The sequence below is a fragment of the Apteryx mantelli genome, chromosome 5 (assembly GCF_036417845.1).
Source record: "Apteryx mantelli isolate bAptMan1 chromosome 5, bAptMan1.hap1, whole genome shotgun sequence".
Classification (NCBI taxonomy): Eukaryota; Metazoa; Chordata; class Aves; order Apterygiformes; family Apterygidae; genus Apteryx; species Apteryx mantelli.
In genome coordinates, this window is record NC_089982.1 from 86957582 (window position 1) to 86974502 (window position 16921).

General features: G+C 47.1%; 1 protein-coding gene across 1 annotated transcript in view; it reads right to left on the bottom strand.

The window, feature by feature from the left end:
* The window catches only part of DYSF (dysferlin), a 121497-nt gene that overhangs the window by 22507 nt on the left and 82069 nt on the right, over positions 1-16921 (bottom strand). The window contains exons 44-51 of the mRNA XM_067298412.1: positions 16495-16650; positions 14682-14773; positions 12336-12506; positions 11537-11679; positions 8985-9124; positions 6727-6815; positions 6001-6096; positions 2124-2265 (exon numbers count right to left, since the gene is read on the bottom strand). Of these exons, the coding sequence (XP_067154513.1) occupies positions 2124-2265; positions 6001-6096; positions 6727-6815; positions 8985-9124; positions 11537-11679; positions 12336-12506; positions 14682-14773; positions 16495-16650 (1029 nt within the window). The remainder of the gene's footprint in view (positions 1-2123; positions 2266-6000; positions 6097-6726; positions 6816-8984; positions 9125-11536; positions 11680-12335; positions 12507-14681; positions 14774-16494; positions 16651-16921) is intronic.

Genomic DNA, 16921 nt, shown 5'->3' on the forward strand with positions numbered 1-16921 from the left:
TTTTTTGAAATTCAGGATGGGAGAAATTCCTATTTCAGAATGAGAAGCAAAATCTTTGTAAGTTTTCTGCAGCAAGAGATCTGGAGGGAAAATATCCGGAGATGATTAAAATGTTTAGAAAAGCAGGAGTACTCACACTTCCAATCTATATGTTGAACTGATGCTTCCAGTTTTTACAGGCTCCTGCTTTCCCGTCAGGCACAGTGGGAAGACGGGAAGGTGGAAGCCTTGAAACCCCACAGCTTCGAAGCTTTGGAGCTGAGGTCCCCAAAACCTCTAATGTTGTGGCAAGGATTAAACTGTCCTGGCTACGGCTGGGCATCCCAAAGCTAGTGGAGCAAAGGAAGGGGAGTAAAATGAAAGCTGCTTTCCTCCCGGCACTAGTCTCTCCATAGGCCAACACCAGCGAGGCTGGGTGCAGGTGGCTTTTAGCAGCTCAGAATTTGCCATCTGACCGTTTTGATTTAAATTCCACTTTCCATTGCCTGTGTTTAAAGTTTGGTGCATGGGCTTTTACAGCAGCAGTAATGAACCTGGAGTTCAAACAGCACATGGCGAGATCAAAAATTGCCAGAGCGGAATGTGTCCCACAAATACAAAGCATGGCTTTTCATTCATTATTTTTTCCTTTACAGAGAGGTTTTACAAGCTGTTTATTTTCTGATACAGTGTTGGCAGACATGTGGTCGGAGGAGAATCAATATCAGCACAGTGGGATGTATTTTCTTAAACGGTTTATAGGGGGGTCTTTGCTTTTTCAAAGAGGGATAATTGAATGTAGTACACACTGTACTTTTGATTTGTTTAACATGAAGCGTGAAATGGGTACAGCTATGATTCTGTCAATCAATTTAACTATCCGGCGATTCATTTTGAAGCTAGGCCCCCTTGCGGGGATCGTCTGGCTCAAGGGATTGGGAATTTGTTCAGCATCTTCCCCGCCAAAGCGCCTGTTCTAACCCAGGTTGTGCTGGGATCTTACTGGCTCCCATAAAACAAACTGGGAAGCGGATCCCAGACGAGCTTTGCGGAAGCTGATGGTCCCACTGCAACGAGCTGCCTTTGGGCACCCCGTATTCAAACACACACAGAGACCAAGCTTATGCAGACAAGGCAGGGAACGGGAACAAAGACTCAAGGTTGGGGTGGGTGAAGGAATTTGAGGTTCTGGGGGTGTCACAAAACAAGACCTAGTCTCGAAAGCCGAGCTTGTCCCTGTTCTCCATACAGACACACAAACCTGACAACAGTGCTGTTAATTTCCAGGTGATTTGAGCAGGAAATTTAAAACCAAGTGAACAGATACCCTCCCCTCAAGCGTTCCTTGAAAGCCAGTCCAATTTTCCTCAGCATTATTCCATGTATCCATCCCACCTCCCTCCCTCTATTTCCTTCCCTCCATGCAACTGCCAGTCCACACTTGGGCATCGTGCTGCACTGACTTGACTAAGGAATACCAGAAGGAATATCCAACTGTAGATGTTGGAATAATGAGACCAAAATCACATCCAGTTTTCAATCCCTCACCTCAGCAATCAGATCTCTTACTAGTCCAAGGACATCTTCCTTCTGAATCCCAAACATATTCCCATCTCTGCATCAATGGTACATCACAGTCCCTGTTCCCCTACATGTCCCTGCCGCTCACTCCTTCAGATACTTGGAGGCTGTTCCCTCCAGTCACCCCTCTTCAGCCCATCGGTCAAGTTAACCCATAGCTTGATGCCCATTATGCCATGCTCAAGACCAGAGGTACACACCTAACCATCTCCAACAGTCTACAGAGGAAACGTCATCTCCATCTTTGGAGTAACCCTGTTGTTGACTGGGCATCTTGGAAGTCCCATGCAATCAGGAGAGTACTTTGATGCTGCTGCACCAGTACTCTGCTGCTCACAGTCCAGAGGTGCCTTTCCCGGAGGGTCAGTCTCTCCAGACTCTTTCATTAAACCAATTTCCCCACCTGTCCACCACTTTCCATTTCAAATAGCTTAAAGGTAAATCTGGTCCCTGTATAGCTTCACCATGCTGCAGTTCTGCAGATCTTAGAACAGGCAGCGCATTTCACCCTGGAGTTACTATGAGAAGGCAGATGTTAGAAATGTCCATCCAGGGACACTCACCTTTTTTGCGATGTAGCACACTTGCTCAGCAGGGAGATAGTCAAAGGGAAAGACAAATCTCCAGTTGAAGTTGCCCTCTCCTCCCATAGACCTGTAGTGCACATCTGTCTTCTGCCTGTTCTCCTCGTGGCCAATCAGCCAGCTGGCAAATGTAAATATATTGCATGAAGAGCTAGAAACAAACCAAGGATTTTGGAGCAGTTTGCCCAATTTCACAGAGGCCATGAGCAGGCAATAAAGTGTTTCTCACCCCCATGCTAGATGTCTTGGGCTGCTATCTGTAAGGGTAACCTGGAGCCCATAGGAGACTTGAGGGAAAATAGAACAGTCCTGCAAGGTTAAGAGATGAACTACTGCTTGTGGTAGCAGTCTGAGAGGTGCTTGAATCTCTTCACCTCTCTCACCTTTCCCCTAAGCTTTGTGGATATATTAAAGACTCAACATAGCTCTAAGCTCTGGCTCAAAGTTGTCACTTATCCATCCATAAGAACAGGTCAGCTTCTAACCTGGCTTCATGAGAGGTCTTTTCCCCTTCTAGCAAACTAACCTCATACCTGGCCCCTAAAACCAGACCTCTTGATGGAGGTAACCATGCTGAAGAACAGAAGGACTACTTTTCCCCTCTACTTTCTGTTGGGTTCTAAAAGTCCATGTAAGTCGAAAGTCCTAAATGACCAAGAAGTTTTTCCCCATGAAACTCCTAGAGCGAGCTGACCCTGCTCTGGTTAGAGTGATCCCCAGCTGTTCTCTGTTAGAGACTGGCCTTTGCAGCACAGTTCCTGTCCTGGACTGAAAAAGCTTGTTGTGGTCAGTTCACACAACCAGTCCAGGGGCAAACAGAAAACTTTCCATAACAACTATTTTTTCCAGTTGTGAGTTTTGCAAGTGTTGGGTTTTCATTCTGCCCTCTCTCCCTGTCCAAGATTTTTCGGTCTTCAGCAATCAACAGAACAAAACAAAACAATAAAACATATCCATTTGTGTATTTACAGTCCTTCTGGAGGAAAGCCAAAAGATTCAGGGAGAATTTCTAATTAAAACAATTATCTTGTTTGATTGTTTTCCACTTAAACTGAAAATATGTTTTTTTGCTCAGCTATACAAATGATTCCCTCTTCTCCAGTGCCTCAGAGGAGCACATGACCAGACCCAAATGTCTGGGGGAGACAGGGAAGGGAGGTCTACTCAAGTTCATCCTACAATACAGATCACATGCACATGTGCTACATGGACAGCGAGGGCTCAGTGGCACTGGGAACTGTGTGATGAGGTTACGCTAATACTTAAATTGTGGCTGGATTATTCGATTTGATTTGATTGGATGCAAATGGCAAGCCTGTGTGTTTATTCATGTCTTTAAAAGCTTGGCAAGGAACCTTGGAAGATGCAGTGTGAGCGCCCTCTCCTTGCAGGCAAACAAAAGGACAAATAAATGATTTGATTTGGACACTTTGCTGGCACCTTTTTTTTTTTCTTGCAGAATTTGCTGCACCCTCTTCACTGCAGGAAGAGATGCCAGAAATCAAAAACTTTCAAATCACAGTGTCCTGGAATTAAAAATGTAATATAGCAATGGCTGTGGTGAATCAAGCAAAGGCCCATCTTTCCCCTTGTCCTGCCTCCGGCAGGGGACAAACGCAGATATCTCAAGACTATAAGAAGGGGGCAGATGCATAGGGATGCCTTCCCAACATAGCTCCTCAGCTTCTGACAAATTGCAGGTCAGAGAATTCCTACAGATAATGCAGGCCTTGATGGAGTTTTAATCCATTAATTTGTCCAGTATTTTTTTGAATCCATGCAGCTTAAGGTATCTGCAATATCCAAAGGCATAGTTAGGTTCTTAGATCCAAATCTGTGCGTATTTACAGAGGTGGCTGTATTCTCAAACACGCACACCTCCTACTGAGCTCAGCATGTGCATAGGATCTCTGAGGACCAAGGCCATCCTTTCACTTAGGAACCCCAAAAGGCACGCAGGAGCCCAAGAGGTTTAAAGATGCCAGATAGTATATTGTAAATCATAATAGTGTTGCATGGTTGGAAGGGGACCCTGGAAACCTCCAGTCCAACCTGCTCAGAGCGTTTTTGCCTAGCCATGTCTTGAAAACCTCACAGGACCTAGGAAAACCCACCACCCTAGGAGACATGGTTTAGCGTTGGTCCCAGTGAAGTAAAACTTTTTACTAGGAATTTGGCTTTGAAAACAGTACAAAAATATCCTTTATCTATGATACTGATAACGTAACCCAGACAGACAGGGCTATTCACCCCAAAAACATCTTCAGTTCTTAATGAACATGAATTCCCTACACTACCACTCTTATCTACCTATATCACAAGGGATATAGGGGGAATATAGGAGAATATAGGACCCTTAGGAGGGGAAAGTCTCTTTGCACCCTGAGCCTTGCACAATCAGGACCTAAACTTAGCTGAGAAATTTTTGTGCTACTGTAAGACTATCAATAAATAACAAATTAAATAAGAGGCAACCAAGTTCTGTCTTAGGCATGATAAAAAGGCACCTATTTCATTTACCTGCCTAACTGAATTGGCAATAATTTACACATTGTGTAGAAGATAATGTCCAAGAGACTGAGATTCCAGCCCTAGCACTGCCTAATGGGTAATTTCTCTGTAAAATGGAGAATGAACAGGCAATAGCCTCCTCAGAGAAGTGCTTTGAGATCTTCCGAAGAGAAGCACCAGATAAGAGTTTCTTATCCATCTATCTTATACTTAAGGTAGGCTTCAGGTCCTCCTCAGGAGGTAGCAGTGGGTGGAAGGAACGGTCCCCACCAAAGCTACATCACATCACAGTAATGAAGGCCACTTTCTCCACATGTCCCAGGCCAAGTCCCTGTCTGCATGGCAGGTGCTCAAGCACAGGAAGAACTGTTGCCTCCTCTCCTTATGGGACATAGGGTTATTTAGACCTCATCCAGAAATACTAATGATGTAGCCTTTCTTTTTTGGGGGGGAAAGATGAGGGAGCTGAGGAAGATTTTTAACTCATTTACACTGCAGTGAGATCTGTTTGGTCATTGAGAATGATAAAAGCCTGCCAAGGGGTATCACCAAGTGCTGGATGCCCTTACTTTCCCAGTAACACCCTGCAAGTGCTACTATTTCAGAGCCCCAAAGTGCACAGAGCAGCTTAGCCGGAGCTGATAACAATGCACTTGATGCGAATACCAGGTAAGCAGTGTGCATTCTGGATTTACAGGAGGAAAATTGGGATTGTAAAAAAGGGATTTACAGTCTGTTTCAAAATCCTACCTTTTCCTGTCCATAAATCCAAAGAACATACAAAATAAGTAAGTCCCTTGGCTGAGATTGGAGCATTTTACATGAGATAAAACATAAATGGAGTCAGGCAGAGAAGGGAATGTGCCAGAGCAGTTACTGCTGGTTGCCACATTTTTTTGTGTTTCAAGGGAAAAAAGGGAATTCCAAAAAAGGCAGCTATGCAAACAAGCTAACCTATGTATACAGAACAAGCACACAGCTATCCCAGGAGAGGAACTGGGAAAGGGCCAGGAGGTGGAAATGCAGAATATGTGTCCCTCTCTCAGATGGCTAGGTTGCTTCCCCACATCTTATCTCTCTTGATACATACATATATATATAGTAGTGTAAGCATCTAACTGTTAGAGATGCAAAGAAAGCCTTGACAATATTAAAAGCCCTACAGAGATGCATCTCCCAAGAAGCTGGAACCATAGCTGGAAAGGTGTGAATGGCCCTTCATCCCTGTGGGAGGTTCATGTCTATCACAAGCAATAGTAATGTGAGGGCTCCGTTAACTCCTTCACTGCTACCTTTGCACCTCGGGACGATGGTACCATGCAGAAGCAGAAGTAGGGTAGCTTACCCTTTCACGTAAATGTCACTCATCTTCTCCCCAGTGATGCTGAGGTCATCGAGGATCACATCCTTGGTGTTCCAGATGATGCAGCGCAAGAAGAACCTGAATCGCACCAGAAAAGAGGACATGAGAGGCATGGCAAGGCTCTGATGAAATGTGGTGGCCCTGTGGACCTGCCCAGACCCTGGAGATGCTTGAGACTCGCTTTACACCAGGTGATTTCAAGAAATGTGAGGATTATCCAGGAAATCTTGGTCTAGAGCCCACCAGGATGGCCTGGTCTGCTATTCATTCATTAATGCAGAGAGGCAAACCATGGATAACAGCTTGCATTACGGGCAAGCTGCCTTCAAACCTTAAATTCAGTACCCCCCACAACTAAAGGGACACTTACACCCAGGTGCGGGACTTTGCAGTGCCAGACCTTGCAAGTCTCTCCATTTCCAACCTGTGGCCTGTCTCAGGTTAGTGGATATACCCAGCACATGGGATTACATGTCAAAGAAGACATCAAGCCTGTAGGTCATTCCACTGAGATGCCTCTCCAGGGAAGTCCTGTTGGCTGATGGAGCTAAGGTGCGAGTTACCCTTCCCATCCAGGCATTTCTCAGCTAGGCAGGTGAATGCTTCCCCATCTGACATTTCCAAGCTCTCTTTTCTCCCTACAAACAGAAGGTGCAGGGAGCCAGTACCGCACCGAGTAAGAAACACAAACAAACAAACAAAAGTCACCTCTTGGCTTTGCGGGGCGTGATATTGAAAGGGGGGCCAGGCTGACCCAAAGATTTTGGAAACAGGTCTACCCACATCTGCAGCTTCCCCTGCATGGAAAGAAAGAGACGATGTCTGGCGATCCTCATAACTGGGTTACCTTCACCTCCTTAGTAAGACCTAGTAGTAGAGACAGAAATCCTGGAAAATATCCAGTGTTCCAGGGTTCCTTAGTTGAAAACTAAGGGTTTCTTTAGTGGAAAAGTTTAATTAAGCATTGGTGACTGCAACCTGAAGCCAGAAACACTCAAACTGGAGATAAAGCACCAGTGTTAACCATGGGGGCAATTAACTCCTGCAGCAGAGTATGAAGAGCAATGGGGTATTTACCATTAGCTGACACCACCAAGTCCAGACTGGCTGTTTTCTGGAAGTTGCTTTAACCACATATAAAGGTTAGTGGGATTATTTTAAAGATAGTTGGGTGGATGTTAATGGCCTGTGAGATATAAGAGGTCAGTCTGGACAAGCTGAAGGTGCATTCTGGCTTTACTCTCTGCAGCTGAGTAGCTCTACATGGGGCCAGAGTGAAGGCTAGGTCCATGGGAGGCTCTGGAGAAGCAACCATGGAGGAGCAGCTTGCTTATCCTCCATGGTGTCCCACTGGCCATCAGCAGCTGGAGAGCTGGTTTATGAATTTCTGAAAATGGGAGTGGAAGATAGGAAGAGGAGAGGGGAATCTAATTCCACTTTCACATAAATTTGCCAAGCAAAAAACAGCAGAGATGCAGCTGAAATCTTAGAGGGTTGTTTTTTAGGTGGTCCCTTTAACTGTTAAACACCAATAGGTGCCAATAAAATATTTTATTGCACGGTGTCAGGGGGATAAAGTGGAGAAAAAAAAAAAAGAAAAAACTTTGACAATCAGCCCATGGCAGAGGGGTTTAGGGTTCATTTGTTTTTTGGCAAGAAAATCTTCCGTTTCAGCAGAAAACTTTAAAAGCCCAACTGGGCTTTTAGCTCAGCACAAACAGCCCAATACAGCCAGCCTGCGTTGTGGCTTTACAGCAGGTCAGACCCAAGCTTTTGGGAACTCCACTGAATGCAACACGTACTGAGTCAACCAACCCCTGCTACCCAGCACCATCCCCATGGACACCACTCTTGACTAGAAGCAATGGAGCAGGGCAGACCCTGGATGCTCTTCCTACATGCAACCACACAACGTGAGGGAAACTCTCTGTCTAGTCCCCATGGTCCAAACAAGCCATGATAGATGCACCCGTAAGAACAGCACAGACACACTGCTCCACCGATATAGCAGCCACCTCCTGCCTCTAACCATGATTTTCATCGGGTAAATTAACAGGAAAAGGTATTGCAGCGGTTGCCAGAGCATTTGCTTCTACTAGCAACTCTCCCCTCCCTACGTGGTTAAAAATGAGGCACAGAAAGCTAACTGCTGAAATGGTAGAGCAGTGGCTGTGCACATTTACTCCCGCTGCAGAGCCAGTCTCCTGAAACTGCCTTTGCAGTGCAACTGGAACATGTAAGACAGAAGATAATTGATTGCTCTGTTCTTTAGGAAGCAGCATTTTTTTGACCCAAAAGCATAAAATACAGATATGTGTTGATCAAAGAAAAGGGGTTAGGCTAAACACAGATACCTGTTTGTTGCTTGGTTTTGGATGAAAGCCCATTTAGACTTCATCTGGCTTAACAACATCCAGTCTGCAACAGCACTAACACTTTATACCTCCAAGGACTGGTTCAGGCTGCAGAAACCATGCTGCTCTGCTGAACTGCACTGTCAGAGAAGTCTGCAGTATTATTTTCATTATAGCTAACAAGGAATTCTACACCAAAAACGGCTTTTCCACAAAACGGGCATTTTTTGTGAGCAAATGTTGATGAAAATGAAAACCTATTACAGCGTCTGGAGTTGACCTCCCCAAGCACCCAGAGAAAGTCAGCCACAGAGCTGAGCTCCAGCCTGTATCTGAGAGCAGGTGCTCTGCTCTATCTCATAAGCTGACTCTGCTCCCCAGGAAAAGCCCCTGTCCCAGGACAGCTATCCTCAGGATGGGTTCACAGCAAGTCAACCAGCTAGGGAAACCTCTCTGGGAGCTGGCAGATCATCTCTGAGAAATGACTCCTGCTGTGAAACACCACCCTTGAAAAAATGCTCCCGGGTCACAAAAAACGTCTGACTTGGTTAGCACTGGATCAACAGGGAGATGTTGCTCTTGGTCTTGTCCTGCACGCGTCTTCTCACTCACCTGCTCGATTTCAGGCTGGAGAGGGCTGTAAAGAGGCCTCGTCTCCACGTGCTCTGGCACCAATCCTTGCCTCCGTAGTGCATACAAGGCGAGACGTTCCTCTACCGGTCCCAGGTGGGGATTGACAGGTTTGCCATCCTCTGCCACAGACAGATCAAAGAGTAACATTACTCCACGCCAGGGGCCTTGGCTGGGCAGGGACAGATCCTCATCACCCCAGGGGGGGTTGCACCTCGGAAACTCTGCAAGGGCTGCTCCTCTTGGTGGACCAAAGGGAGCAACCCAGCTCAGCGACCTCGCAGGCTGCCACTTCACCCAGGAGCGAAATGAAGGAGCACAGCCTCCGTTTTCAGGTCCACCATCATCACCAACCCTCCAGGGCCCAGGGCAACGTTCCCAGTGGGATGCAGGGGCAAAGCACTGCACCTCAGGCCAGGGACCTGCAGGGAGTCTTGTGCAAGTCCCCCACAGCCTAAAACATTGCAAGGACCCAGCACTGGAGTTACAGAGCATGGAAAGGAGAGTCCAGTCTTCAGTCCTGCTTCCAGTGCTCCAAAGGGGTCGGGCCCCCTAAAACCATAGCAGCTGGAGCTAGCAAGACCCCCATCAGCCATCTAGTCCACACTCCTGCTCTGCTGCCTATGCCATCCCCAGTGGACATTTATCTAACGTGTGCTTAAAGCTCTTCAGGGAAAGGAGATGAAATGGTCTGTTCTGGTGCAGTTTGCAAGCAGGCAAAAAATTCATGTGATAAATACTGTTTGAAGCCATCTCCGCTTCTTCAACCCTGTCCATGCCTGACCTTACTGCCTTGGTAAAAGCATATTGTTCACTACTGTTGAACGAGGCCAATAAATAATTAACGGTTTTGCCTTCTCCGCCCTGGCATTCAAGTTCCCTTGTTACATCCAGAAGAGGATAGTCAATCTGGCCTTGGCTAAGCCCTTCCCTCCCTCCCTGCCCCACGATGGTGCTCTGGCTGGTGGAAGGACTTCACCCGAGAGATGCCGTTCAACCACACTGTTTCAAGGCCGTGCACCTTTGAGGACCTTTGAAATGAAATGCGCTCCATAAATATTATTACAGCTCTGCAGCTTTCAGGTGATATATCCCAGCTCCTTTCTTGGCAATATCTTGAAGTGGTTAACTTCATACATATGGGCTATTTCCCAAGCAATGGAAACCTGGAGTGTGTGCGTGCGTGCGTGTGTGTGTGCGTGCGCGCACAGGAAAAAGAAAAAGCCTCTCTCAGAAAACAACAAATGTGGGGGTTATGGAATAATGGTCCGGGCACAATGCTTGTAAAACCCACACTCTCGTGTTTAATAGCTTCACTTTATACCGCCAGGTTCAGATCTGACATTGCTCGGCGAACACAGCTGGTTTCCAGATCTCCTTGAGGTCAAGCATCAGACTTTGTTCTGTTTTTTGAACTGATTGCCATTAAAGCAAAGGAAGGTGAAAGGCAGGGGCTGGGAGAGGGGGGAAGACCCCGCTCAGTTTAACACCTCTCCAGCCCTTGGTGAAAACCTGACTCATAAGGAGAGGCTGGGAAGGAACAGTTATTTCCCCACTCCTCCTCTTAAGGGGAGTATCACGAATTTGTGCCTCGAGTCCCAAGTGCAGGGGAGAGGGAATTAGACCTCTGCTGTGTCTTGTGTCGTGCCTCTGCATGCCAAGCCCTCTCCGATGATTCCACAATCCTATAATGTCCTTTATTTGTCAAACTGCTGCTCCTGGAACCTATACTGTGGGATTTCACCTCCTCCCTGGGCCAAAACACCCTTTCCAGGCTTTAAAGCAGAGTTTTCTCTAAGAAGCAAACCTCTGCCTCCATAGGTGCCAGTCGGACAGGGCACCAGCTGATGCCCGAGGAATTCCAGCTATTCATTTTCTTCTGGTGCAAACAAGAAAAAGCCTTCCCTAAGACTCAGTAATATTTTCTCCTTGCTGGCATGGACTAATTTTACATTTCCAGCTACAGTGCATCTCACCTTCCAAAGCATAAACATGAGGGTACTGTGCATTGGCTCTGTGTGTATGATATTGTCTCCCTCTAGTGACTCCCTCCCCAAAACGCAGATACGTGTGGCCAAAGTGCAAACGGCCCAATTGCTCTGCCAGCCCAAGCAGCAGTTGGAAGGACCAGGCTGGAGTGTCTCTAGCTGTGATGGACATTGCTGCCCCCAACCCGCCTGTATTAGGCTCTGGTTTGCTGCAAACAGCAAAGGGAAATCACTAAAGAGAAGGGTGAGGTTGTGGTTAAAGTGCCTGGATTGCGGAATTCAGCCCCAGAGTTTGGTGCAGATCCAACTGCAACCTGCAACCTTTGGTGCAGGGCCAACCTTGGGAAAGTCACATACCCACCTGCCCAGGCAGCTACACGAGGGGAGCAGGAACTTGCCCATCTCCTGCTCCTGGCTTGCTGATCTACTCAGACAGAAAGAAGTTGGGGAAGAGAGTCCCCTGCTAAGTATGTTCATGACATCCAGCCCCCATCTCTTGCTCTGGATAAAGAAAAGCTATTTGTAACCCAGAAGCAGCTTCATTACCCAGTTCTGAGAGGATGTACTCTTGTTCCCGGAAGATGACCCGGTCGGACTTATAGGTGGGAGCCTTGTAATTGTGTTGCAGAGAGAAGAGGTGAAGCAGCTGGGACGGCCGGAGTTGGTCTCGCCACTGGTTGGGTCCAGAACTGAAGCACAGCAGGAGAGAAAAGAGCAGCTCAACACATGGTAAAACATCCCCCAGGCTCAACAAGGGGCCGCAGCAGCATTACACCAGGATGGGAAGCGGTTCCTGGACATGGGAGACCTCCCAGACTGTACATTGAGAGACAGCAGCCAGTGAGGAGCGAAGAAAGGTCTAAGGAAGACCCAGACAGCTCTGAGCCTCTGCTTGCCCTAGCCCAGTGAACAGGGTGGCACATCCTACACCTAGCTCAACCGCTGTTTGTAGGGTGCCCCTGAGCAAACCCCATGGGACAACCACACCACCCTTTGGTTGCATTTAGGGTCTGCCCTCACCATGGTACACCCTAAAAGACTTAGGGATGTAACAGGATCTTGCCAGGAGACTTCTGTTCTCTGAAGCATTTCAAGCTGCTGGAGGAGAGTCTTTGCTCAGGAAAAGTGGTCTAAAAGCCAGGGCTTCTCCAGTGTGAATTTGTCTCTCAAGACAAATCATTGCTGTGAAATACAGCATCATACCAGATGTCCTGGGACAACCCTGAACCAGCAGGCACACGGTCAGGACTGGACTGAGACATCAGCTCAGTCACCAAGGCCAGCTCTGCACTGCACAGCCCCAGGAGCTACCAAACCCATCGCCTGAGCTGTCAGAGGTACTTACACACAGTAGGTCTGGGGGAGGCCACAGCGCGCCCCGTATTTTGACAAGAACCGGTTCTCCAGGTCTATGACAGTCTCGCCAATCTTCTCATCCTTCGACAGGAGGTCATAGTCATACAGCGTGATCTTCAAGTCCTTCTCCAGGGGCAGAGTGCAGCTCAGCTCAAACATCCTGTGCAACGGGAGCCAAGACAGACCAAAGAAATGGAGGTTCACAATGTCCCCCCAGGCCCTCCAGCCTTGCTGCAAGCTGCCAAGTGCCTCCAAGGAGACAGAGTTCACACATCATCCCAAACTTCCAGCACCACAATGGACAATACAACCACTGCATGTCTTTGCTGTGTTGTAATGGCTAAGCTGGTGGACGTGCTTCTAAGCAAGCCTGCCCTGGGGGGTGGGGTTGCCTGGGGTTAGTTGATGATCTCATGAAACACTCTTGAGCAAACTTTGCCCCTGCCTTGGTTTCTCCATCTGCTAAATGAAAGTGACACTCATCTCCAAAATATCTAATGAAGGAGACCAGCATACGAGAGTCAGGGATCATCACTGCAATGAGGAGAGAAAGGGGAAGAAATGACAGCTTTGGAAAACCATCTGCTCTTTAAGCCCCAAAGCAATGCAGACTGTTTTCCAATCCGTGTAGTACAACCCAGCACAGCCCTTTTAGGGAGAAAAGGGCCAGATCAAAGTGATGTGAGTCCACAGAGCATTGCAGAAACTTGCGGAGCTCTGCTAATGGTCTGCCAGTCATTTGACATGCACACATGAGAAGGTCCTACTCTCACTGACACTGGTTTTCTCCTGAGCGTGTCATACCTGTCCTCTGCCCTCTCCCCTCTCCCACCCCGCAGGACTTCAAGTCAAGCTCAGACAAGTCAAGCCCAGAATATTTAAAAGAGCCACAGCTCTCATCTGTAGGCTGCAGCTGGCAATCTTGTTCCTTAGCCCCTTCTCCAAAGTATGAGTCCAGCTTGCCCAGGCCAAGGTTGTGGTCTGTGCTCCTCAGGAACTGAGACCTACTCCCAAAGCCTCCTCATCCTCTCCTCCTCATTCCTAGCACATTTCTTCTGTGCTGCCTCCTCCTCATTACACCACAGTTCACACACTGAAATAACATAAAGCAAACTTTCCTCTTCCTCCTCCTTTTCAAATGAAGGACAGCAAGAGACAAAGCACAAAGATCCTACCAAAATAAATCACTATGATCCACACAGAGCCAATGGTCATGGATGTCAGAGACATCCTTTAGGCTCCCGGTGGAAGGTGGTGCAATAGGTTGAGCAGGATGGCCCAGGTCTGACCTAGGAATCCCTCCACCTGCTGCTAAAATGCAGGCACCTCTGGGGTGAAACGCGATGCCCATTTCCACAGCCAGCACCCCACGTCGCAGCAGCTTTTAAGGAGGGGAAGTGAGTGATTATGCCACCAATTAAGAGCGCAAGAGGAACTGGGGTCAGCAGAATGTAATTAGCTAAAGCTGGAAGGCAGCCAGCAGCCCAGGGAAAAGCTCATGAAATGAGTGTTTTAATAGACGCCAGCAGCCAGGACCTCGGTTTTACATCTTGCTTTAAAGACTGGGTGGGAGGTGCAGCACGCTGTCTAGACGGCCTCTGGCTGGGACCCAGGTCTGGCGAAGGAGGACCTGCCTCAGCAAGCAGACTCACGGGAGATGGTCCCTTCCTGCACCCAGGCTGCCCGTGAGCGGTCCCAACTTTTCCAGGAGCCTGAAGTCCTATCAGCAGGCAGAAGCTAAACGCCGGGTTTTGCTCTCCCTCCCTCCCTAAGGTGCATTTCAGCAGCCTGGCCCCTTGCTCTGATAAATACCCTTTTTTGAAAACAACTTCGTCCCTTGTGTTTTATCCCAAGCCTGTGGCCCTACTATGAGAGAAACAATTCAATCAGCCAACATCACGGTGACTGATAGCTCTCTTCCAGGGGGCTGTCCCATGCCACAGGCCTCCATTTGCCACGTCCATTTTTAGACATTTAACTGAAGAGCCTAAATGAGGAGCTAAGTTGCCCCAGACTCTCTCTACCATCAGTGGGATTGGTAGATGCCTCCACAGGGAGATCCTCAGATCTAAACAATCCTCTGGATGTTTTCTCACTCCCCATTGACCATAGAGCAGACCCAGTCTATACTCCATAACTCAAAAGCCCCAGGGAGAAGATGAACACAAGCTGTGGTGGGTAGGACAGTGATCAAGCCAAGGCCAGACTCACTTCAGCAAAGTCAGACGTGAGCTGAGAGCGCACCAAGGCAACAGGAAGCTCTGGGCTGGCCCGGCCTTATTCCCTCAACCTGACATAAAAGATCTCCTGGACTTTGGACTGAACTAAAACTTACTTTCCGAAGATGGGCTCCAGCGTGCAAGGGATGTAATTGTCTTGGTCATTTATGGATTTCTTTCCCACCGAAATCTTCACATAGGGATCACACTAAAGACAGACATAACAAAAAGAAATGCAAGAAGAGAGTCATTGCAGAGCTGCACTGACAGCAATATTGTTGGCAAACAGATAACTCTGCTACCTTTTGTCCCAGCAAGCAGGATCTTAGACCAACCTTGACTAAGACTCCTTTTCAAGACGGATAGGACAGCCTGATTGTTATCTCTTTGCTACAAATCTCTGTGACAACTAATGAGGGCTACTTGCACTGCAATTCCCTTTCAAGGATGGCTGAAGGACTAGCTGGCAGTGTGGGACAAAAGTCCAAACCCTTCTGAGGTCCCTGGGATAGAAAATCAATACAGTAGCATGAAAAGAGCCACTTGTGGATTGCTTGATCGAATGGGATTGAGCTGAAGTCCTCAGGATGTTCTCATTCACTCATTCTGAATCACCTATTTTGGGTTTATTATTTTTTAAGTGTTAAAAGTTTTAAGTATTAAATCTACTCAAAAGTAGATTTAAAAATGCAGGGACCAAAATTTCAAATGAAAATTATTTTGTTTAAAAATATGGCTCAAAACCCTTCATTTCCAAGATGCTGCACCAACTTTAAAACTAAAATATAATGGAAGCTTACTTTAACATAAAGTCTCACTGTGCATCTAAAAACTATATCAGATATTTATATATATATTTTTTTTAAGTCTTTAAACTTCTCTCCCATTGCTAAAACTATTCAGTGAAACCAGCATAAATTTGCAAAGCGGTTCCAATGACCCAAGTTGGTGTTTTTCCCAGGAAAAAAAAAAATACAGATAAAAAATTTCAGCCAGCTCATGTCCTGCACTTAGAGGGACGCATTGTCTTACCCAGATCACATTGATAAACCCTCTGGGAAAGATATTAGCTAGCTAAGCACCCAGGCCAAGTTCCTCATCAGTTTTCCTTGACTTGCAGATTTTTTTTCAGAAGTGAAGGATGGAAAAGTGGCACCTCGGGGAGGTCAGCGGTATGACCTGAGAACATCTTCGAGTGCAGACCAGGAGTATGAGGCTTTTTGTCTCTCCTGACTGTGACAAGCTGCAGGAGACATCGCAGCACAGCAGGAAAGACAGTGGGTCAAAGTAGGATTTGTTTCGGTTTTCAGAGTAAAAAAGCATTTTTTCAACTCCTTATTTTTGATCTTCAAGGGTCTCTGATGGGAAATTTCCAAGAAATTGGAAACACCCATTCCAAGTCCATTTTCAAAATCTGGGCAGATTAAAAAGCAGTTTCGTTTTGTTCACAAAATATTTTTCCCTGTTTTTTTTTCAAACTTTTCCCTTATTTTTCACTGGAACAAAAAGAATTAAGAAGGATTTTTCCCTGAGGTTTTTTTTGCAAACTGAAACAAAACAAACATTTTCTTTTGAACTGACACAATTTTATTTTTGCACTGAATTTTTCTTCCAGAGATTTGTAAAGCTTTGCAAAAAGTAGTCATGTGAACGACATGATTTTGTTTCCCTTGGCACCAATGTACAAAAAGAAAATCATTTAGCTATTTCAGCTAGCCCTACTGCAAAACCCTGGGATTCTGAGACATTGCAGTGCAGGGAGAAAGAAGAGGTAGATTTTTTTTCCCTTTTTGGTGTCACAGATGTTCCTAAATTTTAAGCCAAAGAGGCAAACACTCATCTATTGGGGTTGATCTGCCCAAAGAGTCCACCTCTAACTCCTTGCTGCAGCCAACCCTCAGGTCTGCCTGGCGTTTCCCAGGCGGATACCTTTCCATTGGTGTCCTTGGGCTGCAGATCGAAGGCCCGGATGATGTAGACTCTGACGAGACACTCCTGGGGTCCCCTGGCCGGGAGCTGGTGGAACTGCCGTGGTGGGACCGGGACTCTGGGGTCATCCGGGAGAGGGTAAATCTTGAATGAGCCCTGTAAATGACATAGGTTCGGCTGTGCTGGTGTGCACCCAGGTGCAGATGGGCGAGAAGCTACCATCGCTCGAGGCGACCCAGTGCAATTCCACTCCTGCAAAATCGACATCACGGCGGAGGCTGGGAGAAGGCTGAGCAATCTGGACCATGCGTGAGCTGGGGTGGGTGGGCAGCAGCACCTTGTGCAGTCATCAGAGGGGCCAGGGCACAATGTCAACATCCGTACCACCAAATAAAGCAGACCAGCACCCTTACCCTGCTCCTGCAGG